This window comes from Mastigoproctus giganteus, chromosome 5 (assembly GCF_048544385.1).
Source record: "Mastigoproctus giganteus isolate SK-2022 chromosome 5, ASM4854438v1, whole genome shotgun sequence".
In the NCBI taxonomy this organism is placed as follows: domain Eukaryota; kingdom Metazoa; phylum Arthropoda; class Arachnida; order Uropygi; family Thelyphonidae; genus Mastigoproctus; species Mastigoproctus giganteus.
The window spans coordinates 206,012,257-206,030,034 of record NC_143579.1 but is presented as its reverse complement, the minus strand read 5'-3'; the positions used below and the strand labels follow the sequence as shown (position 1 = coordinate 206,030,034).

At 38.1% G+C, this 17,778-nt stretch overlaps 1 protein-coding gene across 3 annotated transcripts in view; it reads right to left on the bottom strand.

Annotated features, from left to right (window-relative positions):
• LOC150086031 (uncharacterized) overlaps positions 1 to 17,778 on the bottom strand; it is a 371,398-nt gene that overhangs the window by 221,375 nt on the left and 132,245 nt on the right. For all 3 annotated transcript variants that reach the window (XM_090374340.1, XM_090374341.1, XM_090374342.1), the window contains exon 7: positions 3,599 to 3,753. In XM_090374340.1, the coding sequence (XP_090230466.1) occupies positions 3,599 to 3,753 (155 nt within the window). The remainder of the gene's footprint in view (positions 1 to 3,598; positions 3,754 to 17,778) is intronic.

Genomic DNA, 17,778 nt, shown 5'->3' with positions numbered 1-17,778 from the left:
TAATTTTTATTATGAAATGTAATTTTTATAATTATATTATTGTAATAACTATCATATAACATATATTTTTAATATTTTATATATATATATATATACATAGAGAGAGAGAGAGAGAGAGAGAGAGAGAGAGAGAGAGAGAGAGAGAGAGAGAATCGGATCTAACAGGCAGAAAATTGAGTAGGGGTGCCGCAAAACAAAATAAATTAATTAGGGGTGCTGTTATTAAAAAAAGGTTGAAAACCACTGCTGTAGGTGAATGAGAAAAATGGTTGTTATATCGATTGTTCATAAAGGATAAAAACTTGGCACCATTTTATTGGCTAATGGAGTTAATCCCTCTCCTACAAATTAACTGCTGGCAGCACCTCTTGCTTGTATGAACACTTCGGTTTCTGGCATCAGTAAGAAATCTTCAGTCTTCAAGAAATTAAGTCTCTCAGCTTTGTATTTACCTAAGAGTTCCTGTTTTCTATTGTAATGGCAATTCAAAACAATACTTTTTATATGATAACTTTTATGGAAAACAATCAGGTAGCATCCTTCCCTTTCCCTAACTATAATACATATATACATATATATATATATTTTTTTTTTAGCAGAATGGACCCTACACAGTTCTACAGCAAATCCAAATGACAGTTTGAATTCGACTGAAGATGGCTCACTACCCATGAAGAATAAAGAAAAAGAATTTTTTTATTACTCTATTACCACCCAAGATTGCAACAGGGAATATTACGGATGAAGATTCTGGTGAAGAAGATGGTCCAAGAATGATAAATAATTTGCCTGGAAGCATGCTTAATGCTCAAACTGCTTTAGATAATTCTTCAATTAAGATGAGGAATCTAAATCCCACTCCAAGAAAAAAATGGAGTAGGAAGAGGAGTAGACTGGATGGACCAGAATATATCAAAATACAGAACTTGTATTTGAGTCAAAAAATGGTATTCTAGCCTTATTAAATTTGACTGATGTAGCTGAATTACGTCTGGCAGCTACATAGAATATGCAAAGGTAGGGATGCAATGGACCTAAGTTTTCATAGAACTATAGTTACATTTTATTTAGAGTGATACGGCAATACACTACCACAAGGCCAGCAAAGAAGGCCACAACAAAACTTGAATGAAAGTTGCTTTGACATGCATGCACACTGGGTTGTTCCCCAAGAAAATCAAACACAATGTGTGCACTGTCACATGAAAACAAGATGTGAGAAATGTAATAGAGGGTTACATGTAAAATGCTTCAAGGCTTACCATATTCAGTAACACTAAAATAAAATAATTTGTTTTTGTAAGATATTTTCTTAGCATCCTATATATAGGACGTCTTGCATTTTCATTGTAAATATTTTTATGAATAACACTGCATTTCTCATGTCATTAGGTTCTAATGTTACTTATTTCTCACAAATTTAAAATTCATAAAAAATCCTGACTTTAGGCATAAATGGTTAACTACTGATAAACAAATTGGAGATAATGATGATGAATTAAATCTAATACCAACTTACCCAAATATACAGCCAAAAAAGCATAAATGAACAGTAGAATGAATGAATACAATAAAAATAAATGATTACAATTTATTAAAGAAATTAAACCATTTTCATATTGTAATGTCAGTTGAATGATATCATTCAATCGACATGACTGAGTGGCAGAGTAACAGTTCAATTTGTGAACACTACATATTCCAATACATTGGTCAACTACTGAGAGCCGGGCACTCAGGATGAAGGATCCGTAGTCACAAATGGTAGTTATTGTAGTATCTCAAATAGAGAGCTTTATGGTAAGCTAAAAAAAGTTTCTAGTACTCCGGCGCTTGGCCTAAAACTGAGGGACTAACAAAAACATTGTCTATTCAAGTCTTTCCAGTTGTTGCGAATGACAAGGGTGGGAGAAGAGATTAAAGTCTTGGGGGAGAAGCTATTGGCAAGTGAGGGCTCTGCAAGACTCCGCGTAGGTGACTCCCCACCACCGCCACCTCAACACTGGCTCTCTGAGTACCTCCTTGTCGGGACAACTCCAGCTTTAAAAATAGTTAAAAAATACTACTTGTTGCAAAATTTATAAATGACCTTTATAGAATTATTAACTAACTATTTAGCAACCTTTTTGTCACCAAAAGGAGAGTTACTTAGTACAAAGAAGTGCACTATATAAATGCAATAAATTGTTTTTTTAATTAACACAAAAAGCAAATGATAGATTTGAATTGGAATAGTTTTCCCTTGATAAGCATCAAATAATGCATAGCAAATGTGATTTTTAAATTTTTAGCTCCATTAGCGATGGAAATAGGAGGGGGGGCATGAAAATTACAAAAAATTGCCTGTCTGGTGCCACTATTTTTAATTTCAAATGGTATTTAAAAATTATATTTTAAACCTACTCGTTGAGCTCTTCCCAACAGTGTATAATTTATACAGCTTATACAGCTGTTTGTTTGTTATTTGGTTTTTAGGAACATTAGCAACTAAGGCCATATTGCTCCGTGAATATGCGGTGATCATTCCCTGACCTTTCCGCATCCTCCATATTTGGTGGTGACGGGCTCGAACCTCGGTCTAATCAAGAAGCGTGTGCTACGCACTGCTGCTCCTTCCCACCTGGCTACGGAAGTGCCTCTTATACAGCTCTTTCCAACGGTGTATATTAATTCATACCTTATACAGCTTCAAGTTCCTCGCACCTTATACAGCTGAAATAAAATCAAAAAGCTGCTTAATTACTTATTGGAAATGTGGAATAAATTTAGAAAAAACAACAGTCCCTCTTGGCAATAAATTAAAATTGCTTATTTAAAACAGGAGATATTGTTGGTAATTTGCATTTTCATCAGGTGTGCTCCATAGTACACATCAAAAATATACTTTAGATATCATTTTATATTTAACTGAATGTACAATATGTTAAATACATAAAAGTCAAAAATATTTCATTCTCATATATTTTACTTCAAAAAGAGAGATGTTTTATGAAGTCACAGAAAATTGTAAGGCCAAGACAAAATGTTCAGTGTCAAAAATTTGGTTGTAAGATTGAAAGTTCATAAACTGGATTTGCAAAACAAGGTCAAGGTCATTGTTTTGTTGAATATTGCACTTCTTTAAACAAAGTGCAATAAATGGTTAAGCTCCTTAATAAATTATTTATATTTATTAATTCAACAATTCATTTAAATCTTTCAGCTATCCTATATACATAATATGGCAAGTGGGATTACGGCAATTGAGATTAAAGCATCTTAATCTTAGGTAAGTCCTGTTACTCAAAAAAAAAATTTACTATTCACTAATTAAATATACCCCAGAAGGGAATACATTAGTTGGTTCCCCTCACATCAGTACAGAAGATGTTTACTTTTGCCAGTTTCCAAGTACTTTTTTATATCCACCTTGTTGGACACTATCATACCCACTTCATACTAAAAACCATGAGTTTAAAAAAAAAAAGGTTTAGTATACTGAAGATGCACTGTATAAGCAACATTTCACAAAATTAAAAATGGAAGAATGGAAAGAGTCAAAATACAAATTCAAAATGCAAAGTTTTACCAACTCTATGCATAATTACAATATACTTACAGGGATGAGTCCAGGAAACCAATCAATCTTGAAAATGTCATCCAAATCAAATTCTGGTTTTTGTTGTAGTTCTACGAAGTTTGGTTCTGGTGAACTAACAACTTCAGTTTCAGGGGCTTCATTACCACCTCCACTATCATCAACTAACTGGTTACCTACAAAAGAAGCAAACATTCAAACAAACAATGTTAGTCTTTCCCCTCCCCTCCTGATTACATTTGAAGTTAAATCAGTGAAACTACTTTTGGAACAAAACAGAGTAATATTCTGCTACAACAAAAATTCCATGTCTCCTTTACATTTATATGAAGGTTGTTAGACAAGTTTATAGGCTCTCAGAGAAGGGAGATGCTTTATTGATGTGTGTGTGTGTGTGCGCGCGCGCGCACACACACAGTGTTCTTAATGATGGTTATGATATTGTGTTCTTAATGATAGTTATGAATAATATACCCACCAAATACAGCAGACACCATATTAAAGCAGCCATTCTTACGAACCTCAATAAACACCACCCTAACACACTTATTGGAAATGCACTGTAACAGGTTAAAATACACTAGGTTGTCTAAAATACGTGTCCAGTTTCATATATTAAAATTTCCCAAATTTTAATACCCGGGCTTATTACGCTCAGAAGAGGCTCAACGTCTGACCGCACTGTAACCCGACCCACCAAATTTCTCCCCCCCCCCTCCAAAACCAGACAATCAAAAGTATGGGAAATTATCACCAGAAACAAACTCCCGACAAGAAAATAATTGTGCCTAAGATATAATTTACACACTATATCGATATCCCTGCAGTTTAATCTTGTGACATAGGGTAAAAAGTCACTTGAAGGACAAACACAGGTCTTTATGCCTTAGAAAAGCTATACCAGACCTTGTCCAGGGTATAGCAACCCATTTTTATTAACATACTTCTTGTAAATTCCTAGAGTTTTTTTAACATACATCTTGTAATTTAAAACACATGTAATGATATAAACCACTCAATTCATTTATATTGGTTCCTTCCAACATCAGAAGCAATCCCTCCCCCAAGCACAAATATAAACCAACCCATGGCTTTCAAAACACTCGCACTGACATAGGATATGCCAACAGCAATTTCCCCATCGTGCCATAATATACAAAAGGTGCGACTGCACAGCATAATCTTATCAACATATAAAACAACCAGAAGGTTGGAATTTACTCCTTTTCAGTCTGACCAACACAGCACAAGATGGAAGTAAGAACCTTTCTCATTTATTCTGATACATACCCGTTGGGCTTTGTGTCCCCTATCCCAGTTCGCTATTTCAGACAATATGTAGGCAAAATTTTAAATTTTAATTTTAAATTAAATTTACTTAAACTAAACTTATTATCCTATCTCATTGATTTTCTATCAATTTAAATTTAATACTAGCATTTAAAAATTTATAACTGGCAAAACTGGTATGGTGACTACAGTAACTGTTAGGAATGAGACATTCTTTTAGTCTGGCTATCCTTCTGCTCAAAGCCCCCTGATGTAGTAGCAGATTTTGGCCAAGTGAGGGAATGTTATTGCAATTTATTTTGTTCATTTGAATTTTTGCTTATTTGCATTTATATTGTTATTGTTATTTTTATTTTCATTTAGCATCATATTATTTTTAATACCATTACATTCATATAACGTTTATAGGCCTCCCAGGCTAAAGTTAGTTTACATTTGCTAGCTTGGTAACCTGATCCATATAAACCTAAGTAGTTGTTGGTGACTATTGTCAGGGAAACGGGGAAAACATGCTTTGTAAAAAAGGATAGGTAGAATAGGACCAGGCTATATGTCTGCCAGGGGCAAAGGTTGATGATGTTGTAGAGCAGATATCATCTTTTAAAGGCACAAAAGGTGATATAGTTGTACACGTTGGCACTAATGATATTAAGAGTAGGAGACCGGCAGAATTACTTAACAAGTACAGGTCACTGTTGAAAAAAAGCCAGGAATTAGGGTTGAATTTGAAAGTGTCTGCAATTCTGCCCAGACATGACAGAAGGGAGTATATGATGAGAGCCATATTGATCAATACGGCCCTGGAAAGATTGTGCACGGCTCAAGGGTTAGAATTTTTTTCAGCCGGGTCTGTACTTGTTAACAGGAGAGACTGCTTCTACAGGGATGGGATACACTTAAATAGAAAGGGTGCAAGAATATTTGCTGATGCTATCAAGGCAGCGTTAGGTGGGTCGGAAAACTGCTAGCTTGGGGGGATACAAGGACTAATAGTTTACCAGCAGCTGTAGGCAGAGATGAAGCGGATTCTTGCACAACTTCTATTAGAATAAGTAGCGACCTGGAGCGAGGGGTGTTGGGGGTTTCAGGGATGGATGGCAGTCATCGTGAAATAGGTGGGTATATGGGATGTGTTAGGGTAACTAGGAATAGGAGCATGTATACCAATGCTAGAAGTATAGTAAATAAATTTGATGAATTTGAAGTGTTGGTCAAGACATCAAAGGTGGATTCTACCAAAAGCGCAATCATTTAGTGGGACATTTCACAGAACACTTGTGCAATGCAAACTGAACACCATTTAAAAAATACTATCCTACAGCATTTGAGTTTTAGCTGTGCACAGTCACAGGCAACCAGTAAGTGTTTTCACAATGTGTGTAGAGAGCTAAGACATCAAAGGCAGATACTGCTAGGATAGCAGAGACGTGGTGTCACACAGATATAAGGAATGCAGAACTGGAATGTGTACAGAAAGGATAGACAGGATGAGGTGTTATGCTGTTAATTAAGCAAAACACAAAATCAAAGGAAGCACCCAGAACAATTGTACAGAGAAATAGAATGGGCTAGTAAAACAGAATGTCTTATAATGGGGGATTTTAACTTCCAGATATTGACTGGAACTTGTGGGTTGGTCACTCACACACTAGTCAGATTTTGTAGATTCATTGGATGATTGTTTTCTGCAGCAGCATGTTCGAGAGGCAACCAGAGAGAGTAATACTCTTGATCTGGTTATCAGCAGTGATCATTCGTGTATTAAGAATTTGCAGATAAAGGAACCACTAGGTGGCAGTGATCACGGTGTACTGATGTGGGATTTACTTAAAGATTTAATTACCATCAGGGGTAAAGGAAAGGGTTTTTGCTTCCGTAAAGGTGAGTACAGTGGTCTCAGAAAGTTTTTAAATTCTGCACAGTGGGATCAACTGACGATGTTACCAACAGTAAATTCTAAGTGGGATGCATTCAAGGAATTAATCGTGGATGCTACTAAAAGTTTCACACCTATTAAGAAATATTATTCAATAGGCCTAAACGGTTATCAAATGAATTAATGAGATTTGGAACAGAGAAGAAAAATGCATGGGATGCATATAAATTATCAAGCAACTCAGAAGCCTATGGCAGATGTAAGCTAGTCTGTAATCAGTTCACAAATGAGGTTAGGCAGGCGAAGGCAGATTACGAGAAATCCTTGGCAAAAGATACTAAGAAAAACAGCAAGGATTTCTTTACTTATATAAACTCTAAAAGGAAGGGGATGAATCCGATTGGTCCACTTGATATCGATGGTTCTACTGTTGATGATCCTGCTCAGATAGCAAACAAACTGAATGAGGGCGCTGAATCTCTTTAAAAGTTACAGCTGTCAGTTACAGGCTCCGCAAAAACGATAAGTGTTTGCCTTTTATTTACATGATTGTTATAGTTACGCTGGTTATTTTTTATTTTTAATTTAGATAAAGAGTTTTAGTGGATTTTACTTACAATAGGTAAAACCGTTATTTCGTTCCATTTTGTAGCCATTGTTTTTGGATATAGTGGTAGGGAATTCAAATTTTTTAATTGAGGTAGCTAGGTAGCTCTAACGCATAATTATATAGTAATACGCTTCACTGTTTCTATTTAATAGTTTCTATTCAAATACTATTGATATTTAATTTATTGATTTTATTAATTTAAACTACCATGCCCCAGACTAGAGCAGCAAAGCAACTGGCACAAAGTGGCAGGAGTGCTGTGAATCGGGGGAGAACTGAGGGGGGCAATTCTCCAACGCATCACAGCCTAAAAAAATGTGCAGCTTGTGAAATGTTTGCCGAACTCTCTGGAACGGAACATGATATTGCCATGGGGGATGTCTTTGTGTGTGCACAATGTAAGGAGTGTAAGGAAATCAGGCGACAACTCAGCGTTGTTACGGGCCTATATGAGAGTTTGAAGGACAGGGTGGATGCCCTCAAAAGATCTAAATTGAGGGGCCCATCAGGCTCTCAGCTGCCCACATCAACGCCAGAGCTTGCACTTGGTCATCGCGCAACACAGCGGCAACCCCTAAGGCAGAATGCACTGGTCCCAGAGGAACTAGTAGTTGTTGGTGACTCTATTGTTAGGGAAATGGGAAACATGCTTTGTAAAAAGGATAGGTGGAACAGGACCAGGGTATGTCTGCCAGGGGCAAAGGTTGATGACGTTGTAGAGCGGATATCATCTTTCAAGGGCACAAAAGGTGATATAGTTGTACACGTTGGCACTAATGATATTAAGAGTAGGAGACCGGCGGAATTACTCAACAAGTACAGGTCACTGTTGAAAAAAAGCCGTGAAATAGGTTTGAATTTGAAAGTGTCTGCAATTCTGCCCAGACACGATAGGAGGGAGTACATGATGAGAGCCTTGTCGATCAATTCGGCCCTGGAAAGATTGTGCAAGGCTCAAGTGGTAGAATTTTTTTCAGCCTGGACTGTACTTGTTAACAGGAGAGATTGCTTCTACAGGGATGGGATACACTTAAATAGAAAGGGTGCAAGAATATTTGCTAATGCTATCGAGGCAGTGTTAGGTGGGTCGGAAAACTGCTAGTTTGGGGGGATACAAAGACTAATAGTTTAACAGTAACCGCAGGCAGAGGTGAAGGTGATTCTTGCACAACTTCTATTAGAATAAGAAGTGACCTGGAGCGAGGGGTGTTGGGGGTTTCAGGGACGGATGGCAGTCATCATGGAATAGTTGGGTATATGGGATGTGTTAGGGTAACAAGGAATAGGCATAGGAGCATGTATGCTTGCATGTATACCAATGCTAGAAGTATAGTAAATAAATTTGATGAATTTGAAGTGTTGGTCAAGACATCAAAGGCGGATATTGTTGGGATAGCAGAGACGTGGTGTCACAAAGATATAAGGAATGCAGAACTGGAATTTGGGGAGTACAATGTGTACAGAAAGGATAGACAGGACAGAAAGGGAGGGGGTGTTATGCTGTTAATTAAGAAAAACATAAAATCAAAGGAAGTGCACCCAGTTAATATAGATGAACAGTGCTCTGTTGAGTCAGTTTGGTGTGAGATAAGCACTGCGAAAGGAAAAATAAGAATAGGAGTGTGTTATAGGCCTAATGACTTGAATGAGTACAATGAACAATTGTACAGAGAAACAGAGTGGGCCAGTAAATCAGAATGTCTTATAATGGGGGATTTTAACTTCCCAGATATTGACTGGAACTTGTGGATTGGTCACTCACACACTAGTCAGACTTTTGTGGATTTATTGGATGATTGTTTTCTGCAGCAGCATGTTCGAGAGGCAACCAGAGAAAGTAACACTCTTGATCTGGTTATCAGCAGTGATCATTCGTGTATTAAGAATTTGCAGATAAAGGAACCACTAGGTGGCAGTGATCACAGTGTTCTGAAGTGGGATTTACTCAAAGAGGTAACTACCGTCAGGGGTAAAGGAAAGGGTTTTTGCTTCCGTAAAGGGGAGTACAGTGGTCTCAGAGAGTTTTTAAATTCTGTACAGTGGGATCAACTGACGATGTTACAAAGAGTAAATTCTAAGTGGGAAGCATTCAAAGAATTAATCGTGGAAGCTACTAGACTTTATATACCGATTAAGAAATATCGTTCAAGGTTTAGGCCTAAATGGTTATCAAATTAACTAATGAGACTCGTGACAGAGAAGAAAAATGCATGGGATGCATATAAATCATCAGGTGACGCAGAAGCCTGTGGCAGATATAAGCTAGTCTGTAATCAGGTCACAAAGGAGGTTCAGCAGGCAAAGGCGGATTACGAGAAATCTTTGGCAAAAGATGCTAAGAAAAACAGCAAGGATTTCTTTACTTATATAAACTCTAAAAGGAAGGGGTTGAATATGATTGGTCCACTTCACATCGATGGTTCGACTGTTGATGATCCTGCTCAGATAGCAAACAAACTGAATGAGTATTTTGCATCTACATTCACACGTGAGGAATTATTACAATTTGAAAATGGAAGAAGGTTATCAAATTGTAGCAGTGTGCTTAATGATTTTGTAATAACTGAGAGCAAAGTGGAGGAGAAATTGTTGAAGTTAAACATAAGAAAGGCACCTGGGGTGGATGGGATCTATCCAGTTAAAGGAGGTGGCAAAGCAACTAAGCAAACCCTTAGCCATAATTATGAGAGCATCCTTGGACTCAGGGGAGGTTCCCACAGACTGGAGATGTGCAAATGTGTCCCCAATTCAAAGGTGGATCGAAGGGTGACACGAGTAATTACAGACCAGTTAGTTTAACTTCTGTTCCGGGTAAAATAATGGAGTCGCTGGTTAAAGATGCATTGCAGGATCATCTAGACAAGACTGCAGCAATAATTCAAACACAGCATGGGTTTGTTAAGGGAAAGTCTTGTCTGACAAATTTGATTGGTTATTATGATGTGGTCACAAAGGAACTGGATGCAAAAAATAATTTTGATATCATATACTTGGATTTCAGGAAAGCTTTTGACACTGTTGCGCATGGAAGACTACTGTACAAATTGGAGCAGAATGGTATTAAGGGTAAGTTGCTACAATGGATAAAAGGATGGTTAAGTGGGAGAAGACAGAGGGTGGTTATCAATGGGCACTGCTCTTCGTGGACTAATGTTATTAGTGGAGTCCCACAGGGTTCAGTGTTGGGTCCACTGTTGTTTTGTGTATTTATCAATGATATTGATGAAGGTATATCAGGCTTAATGTCGAAGTTTGCAGATGACACAAAGGTTGGCAGGGTTGTTAATGACAGTAATGGCAGTGTGCTACTGCAACAGGATCTAGATAATTTGGGCAGATGGGCTAAGGGCTAATCTGATAGGATCTTTCCACTTGTTCAGATTACGAACCTAAGGGGACATAAATTCAAATTAAGAAAGGACATGTAGAATAGATGTGCGGAAATTTGGCTTTAGCCAGCTGGTGGTAAATTGCTGTACAGAGAAGAGCAACACGATTGGTGAGGGGAATGAAGGGATTCTCTTACCAAGAGAGGCTTAAGTTCTGCAAATTGCAGTGGCTGAAGAAGTGGCAACTGAAGTTCAACCTTGACAAATGCAAAGTACTGCATATGGGTAGAAGTAACCCCAGAGAAACGTACCAACTGTGTGGTACTACACTTAAGGTGGTAGAAAATGAAAAAGACCTGGGAGTAATTGTGCAGTCAGATATGAAGTTTTCTGAGCAGTGCAGACAGGCTGCTAGGGCGGGTCATGGGGTTTTGTCAATGATATATAGGAATTTTGCTAGCAGGGAAAAGGAGGTGATTGTCCCTCTGTATAAGGCAATGGTCAGGCCACGCCTTGAGTACTGCGTACAGGTCTGGAGGCCTCATTTTAGGAAGGATGTAGATTTGCTTGAGCGTGTACAGAGAAGAGCAACACGATTGGTGAGGGGAATGAAGGGATTCTCTTACCAAGAGAGGCTTAAGTTCTGCAAATTGCAGTGGCTGGAGACTAGGCACCTGCGCGGTGATCTGATTGAGGTCTATAAGGCCTTGAACGGGTTGAGCACGCTGAATTCTGATGGGATCCTTCCACTTGCTCAGATTACCAACCTACGGGGACATAAGTTCAAATTAAGAAAGGACAGATGTAGAATAGATGTGCGGAAATTTGCCTTTAGCCAGCGGGTGGTTAATTGCTGGAACAAACTTCCATCTGTCGTTGTAGAAGTTGATAGGTTAAATAAATTTAAGGAGGAACTGGACAGGCATTTGGAGGGAATGGTGTGATTTTTTTTTTTTTTTTTTGGCTGATGCTGCATAAGCTCCTACACTTGCTTTCTTGCATCATGTGCCACTACTACTACTACTACTATGAGTATTTTGCATCTTCATTCACACAAGAGCAATTATTAAGGTTTGAAAATGGCAGAAGATTATCAAATTGTAGCAGGATACTTAATGATTTTGTAATAACTGAGAACAAAGTGGAGGAGAAATTGTTGAAGTTAAACATAAGAAAAGCACCTAGGGTGGATGGGATCTATCCAGTTATATTAAAGGAGGCGGCAAAGCAACTACTAAGCAAACCCTTACCCATAATTATGAGAGCATCCTTGGACTCAGGGGAGGTTCCCACGGACTGGAGATGTGCAAATGTATCCCCAATTCACAAAGGGGGGGTCGAAGGTTGACACAAGTAATTACAGACCAGTTAGTTTAACTTCTGCTCCGAGTAAAATAATGGAGTCACTGGTTAAAGATGCATTGCAGGATCATCTAGACAAGACTGCAGCAATAATTCAAACACAGCATGGGTTTGTTAAGGGAAAGTCTTGTCTGACAAATTTGATTGGTTATTATGATGTGGTCACAAAGGAACTGGATGCAAAAAATAATTTTGATATCATATACTTGGATTTCAGGAAAGCTTTTGACACTGTTGCGCATGGAAGACTACTGTACAAATTGGAGCAGAATGGTATTAAGGGTAAGTTGCTACAATGGATAAAAGGATGGTTAAGTGGGAGAAGACAGAGGGTGGTTATCAATGGGCACTGCTCTTCGTGGACTAATGTTATTAGTGGAGTCCCACAGGGTTCAGTGTTGGGTCCACTGTTGTTTTGTGTATTTATCAATGATATTGATGAAGGTATATCAGGCTTAATGTCGAAGTTTGCAGATGACACAAAGGTTGGCAGGGTTGTTAATGACAGTAATGGCAGTGTGCTACTGCAACAGGATCTAGATAATTTGGGCAGATGGGCTAAGGGCTAATCTGATAGGATCTTTCCACTTGTTCAGATTACGAACCTAAGGGGACATAAATTCAAATTAAGAAAGGACATGTAGAATAGATGTGCGGAAATTTGGCTTTAGCCAGCTGGTGGTAAATTGCTGTACAGAGAAGAGCAACACGATTGGTGAGGGGAATGAAGGGATTCTCTTACCAAGAGAGGCTTAAGTTCTGCAAATTGCAGTGGCTGAAGAAGTGGCAACTGAAGTTCAACCTTGACAAATGCAAAGTACTGCATATGGGTAGAAGTAACCCCAGAGAAACGTACCAACTGTGTGGTACTACACTTAAGGTGGTAGAAAATGAAAAAGACCTGGGAGTAATTGTGCAGTCAGATATGAAGTTTTCTGAGCAGTGCAGACAGGCTGCTAGGGCGGGTCATGGGGTTTTGTCAATGATATATAGGAATTTTGCTAGCAGGGAAAAGGAGGTGATTGTCCCTCTGTATAAGGCAATGGTCAGGCCACGCCTTGAGTACTGCGTACAGGTCTGGAGGCCTCATTTTAGGAAGGATGTAGATTTGCTTGAGCGTGTACAGAGAAGAGCAACACGATTGGTGAGGGGAATGAAGGGATTCTCTTACCAAGAGAGGCTTAAGTTCTGCAAATTGCAGTGGCTGGAGACTAGGCACCTGCGCGGTGATCTGATTGAGGTCTATAAGGCCTTGAACGGGTTGAGCACGCTGAATTCTGATGGGATCCTTCCACTTGCTCAGATTACCAACCTACGGGGACATAAGTTCAAATTAAGAAAGGACAGATGTAGAATAGATGTGCGGAAATTTGCCTTTAGCCAGCGGGTGGTTAATTGCTGGAACAAACTTCCATCTGTCGTTGTAGAAGTTGATAGGTTAAATAAATTTAAGGAGGAACTGGACAGGCATTTGGAGGGAATGGTGTGATTTTTTTTTTTTTTTTTTGGCTGATGCTGCATAAGCTCCTACACTTGCTTTCTTGCATCATGTGCCACTACTACTACTACTACTATGAGTATTTTGCATCTTCATTCACACAAGAGCAATTATTAAGGTTTGAAAATGGCAGAAGATTATCAAATTGTAGCAGGATACTTAATGATTTTGTAATAACTGAGAACAAAGTGGAGGAGAAATTGTTGAAGTTAAACATAAGAAAAGCACCTAGGGTGGATGGGATCTATCCAGTTATATTAAAGGAGGCGGCAAAGCAACTACTAAGCAAACCCTTACCCATAATTATGAGAGCATCCTTGGACTCAGGGGAGGTTCCCACGGACTGGAGATGTGCAAATGTATCCCCAATTCACAAAGGGGGGGTCGAAGGTTGACACAAGTAATTACAGACCAGTTAGTTTAACTTCTGCTCCGAGTAAAATAATGGAGTCACTGGTTAAAGATGCATTGCAGGATCATCTAGACAAGACTGCAGCAATAATTCAGACACAGCATGGGTTTGTTAAGGGAAAGTCTTGTCTGACAAATTTGATAGGATATTATGATGTGGTTACAAAGGAACTCGACGCAAAAAATAATTTTTATATCATATATTTGGATTTCAGGAAAGCTTTTGACACTGTTGCACATGGAAGATTATTGTACAAATTAGAGCAGAATGTTATTAAGGGTAAGTTGCTACAATGGATAAAAGGATGGTTAAGTGGGAGAAGACAGAGGGTGGTAATCAATGGGTGCTGCTCTTCGTGGACTAATGTTATTAGTGGAGTGCCACAGGGTTCGGTGTTGGATCCACAGTTGTTTTGTAAATTTATCAATGATATTGATGAAGGTGTATCAGGCTCAAGGTGTATCACATGCCACTACTACTACTAATTGCCTACAGATTAATAACATTTAATTAAACTCGATTTATATATATATATAATAAAAATAATAGGATGTAGTGACAAAACTGAACTTCTAAAAATGCCCAAGTTTGCAGATGATACAATGGTTGGCAGGGTTGTTAATGACAGCAATGGCAGTGTGCTACTGCAACAGGATCTAGATATAATTTGGGCAGATGGGCTAAGAAGTGGCAACTGAAGTTTAACCTTGACAAACGCAAAGTACTGGATATGGGTAGAAGTGTAGTACCAACTGTGTGGTACTACACTCCTACCCATTATTCCTATATATCATTGACCTGCCAGGTCAGGTCAATGATATATAGGAATTTTGCTAGCAGGGAAAAGGAGGTGATTGTCCCTCTGTATAAGGCAATGGTCAGCCCACGCCTTGAGTACTGCGTACAGGTCTGGAGGCCTCATTTTAGGAAGGATGTAGATTTGCTTGAACGTGTACAGAGAAGGGCAACAAGCTTGGTGAGGGGAATGAAGGGATCCTCTTACCAAGAGAGGCTTAAGTTCTGCAAATTGCAGTGGCTGGAGACTAGGCACCTGCAAGGTTATCTGATTGAGGTGTATAAGGCCTTGAATGGATTGAGCACGCTGAATTCTGATAGGATCTTTCCACTTGTTCAGATTACGAACCTAAGGGGACATAAATTCAAATTAAGAAAGGACATGTAGAATAGATGTGCGGAAATTTGCCTTTAGCCAGCTGGTGGTAAATTGCTGTAACAAACTTCCATCTGTCGTTGTGGAAGTTGATAGGTTGAATAAATTTAAGGATGAACTGGACAGGCATTTGGAGGCAATGGTGTGATTTTTTTTTTTTTTTGGCTGATGCTGCATAAGCTCATACACTTGCTTTCTTGCATCACATGCCACTACTACTACTGATTGCCTACAGATTAATAACATTTAATTAAACTCGATTTATATATATATATAATAAAAATAATAGGATGTAGTGACAAAACTGAACTTCTAAAAATTAACAAAAAAAATATATTAATTTATTAAACTGGATTATTGATCCGGGGCAATACGTGTTATAGAAAAAATACCCAGCAACCATATTGAAATATAGAAAAATGTATATGATCAGTGTATTGGGTAGGGGTGTGACCTGTCAAGTGTAATTACAAAGGAGAAAACTGAGAATGCCTGCAACGTAAAAGCAGATTGCCTGAAATTAAATAAAATTAAGATTAACATAAAAATAATAAAATAGTACTTAATGCTATAGATCCTAAGATTTTAACTACATCTTCGGGGGGTTGACAGCCAAATTAGCTGAGTGTAGTGAAGGCAGGGCCGTATCAGAGACTAAAGAAGTTAGCCGACAGTTCTCCATATATTTACATCAGCTGAAGTAACCACGAGTGTGTGTGGGGGGGGGATTTAGTATAAGTGAACCATGCCCATGTGATGGGGAAAGAAGCAGTTAAACAATTGAATTTATAGTCTCAAGTGAGCAATTAAACAATTTTTTGCATCTCTGGCCTTTAGACAATAGAGATGACGCTGTAGAAAGCAGGAATTAAGAGCTAAAAGGATTAACAATTAATCACTTCAGCTTTTAATAGCTAAAAGGTTTAAGTCTTAAGAGAATTCCACAATTTAGTTTTGCCAGTAAAGCCATTATGGCACTGAGAAATCATACTGGTCAACTGCTATCTATGTGTTGTCCACAGTTATTGGCAAAGATTAAGGCATATTCCCGACACAGATACTGGCTCCGGTCAAACTGTTTTCTATTTTAAGCACCCTATTAGAGAATTAGGAGAGAGTAATTTTCCTTTATCCCAGAAATTCATCTGTTGTTTTTCAGAAATGAGTCATCCACACTTTCACTAAATTTTGCCTGTCTCTGTATGGTAGGTACAAGTGGTCCCTAAATCAGTTTTGTTTTAGCTGCTGTGCAATAACCTTACAATGTCTCAGAGAAAGTCTGAGTGTAGTGGAAAAAGTGGAAGTGCTTAATACTGTAGATCAGGCATTAAAAAAAAAAAAAAAAAAAAACTCTTTAAAATTTGGTGCCCATCAGTAGTGACACGGTTTTTCAGATTGTCAACCATTCTGAAAAACTGCGTTTCCAAATCTCAAATCCGTTTGAGGAAACGGGACTCCGTCGGAAGCATGCGAAATTATGCCTGTATGAAGATGTAGATAAAACCATTTTTAAGTGGGTGAAGTTGATTAGAGACCAAAACATGCTGATATCAGGGCCATTAATAAAAGAAAAGGATATAGAATACACATCTTTTCTGGGACAAAACATTCCAAGCCATTTCTGGTTGACTGGACAAATTTAAAAAGCACCATCACTTACTCGAAAAAGTTATTTCTGGTGAAAGTGGGGTTGTAATTGAAGAAGACTATATCCATTGAAAAGAAACACTTTTGAAAAAATTAGAGAGGACTAAGAGCCCAAAGATATTCAACATTGGTGAAATTATTTTTCAGGTCTATTTTTTAAATGTTTGCCAAACAAGACAATCACTTTTAAAGGTGATAAATGTGTAGGTAGTAAAAATAGCAAGGTGAGAATTACAGTCTTGGTTGGTGCAAATGTGGCTGGTAATGAAAAATTGAAGCTTTTGGTAATAAGCAAAAGTAAGCAACCCCGATTATTCCAAGGTGTAAAGTCATTAGGTCGGACTACACCTACAACGAAAAAGCTTGAATGACAAGTGAAATTTTTGAACAGTGGATTTTAAATTTCGATAGAAAGGTGATGAAAGAACACAGAAAAATCGCTTTTTTGGATTTATTGGATGACTGTTTTCTACAGCAGCATGTTAGAGAGGCAACCAGGAGTAATACCCATGATCTGATTATCAGCAGTGATTATTCCTGCATTAAGAATTTGCAGATAAAGGAACAACTGGGTGACAGTGATCACAATGTACTGATATGGGAATAACTCAAAGATGTAACTACCATCAAGGCTAAAGGGAAGGGCTTTTGCTTTGGTAAAGGTGACTACAGGGGTCTCAGACAGTTTTTAAATTCTGTACAGTAGAAGCAACTGATGACATTACCAATGTTGAATTCTAAATGGGAAGCCTTCAGGGACTTAATCTTGGAGGCTACTAGGCTTTTCATTTTAACTAAGAAATACTGTTCAAGGTTCAGGCCTGAATGGATGTCAGATGAATTAATGAGGCTCGTGGAAGAGGAAAAATGTATGGGATGTATATAAATTATCAGGTGACACAGAAGCCTATGGCAGATATAAGCTTGTTGCTGTTTGTTATTTGGTTTTAAGGAGCATTAACAACTAAGGACATACTGCTCCATGGATATGTGGAGGTCATTCCCT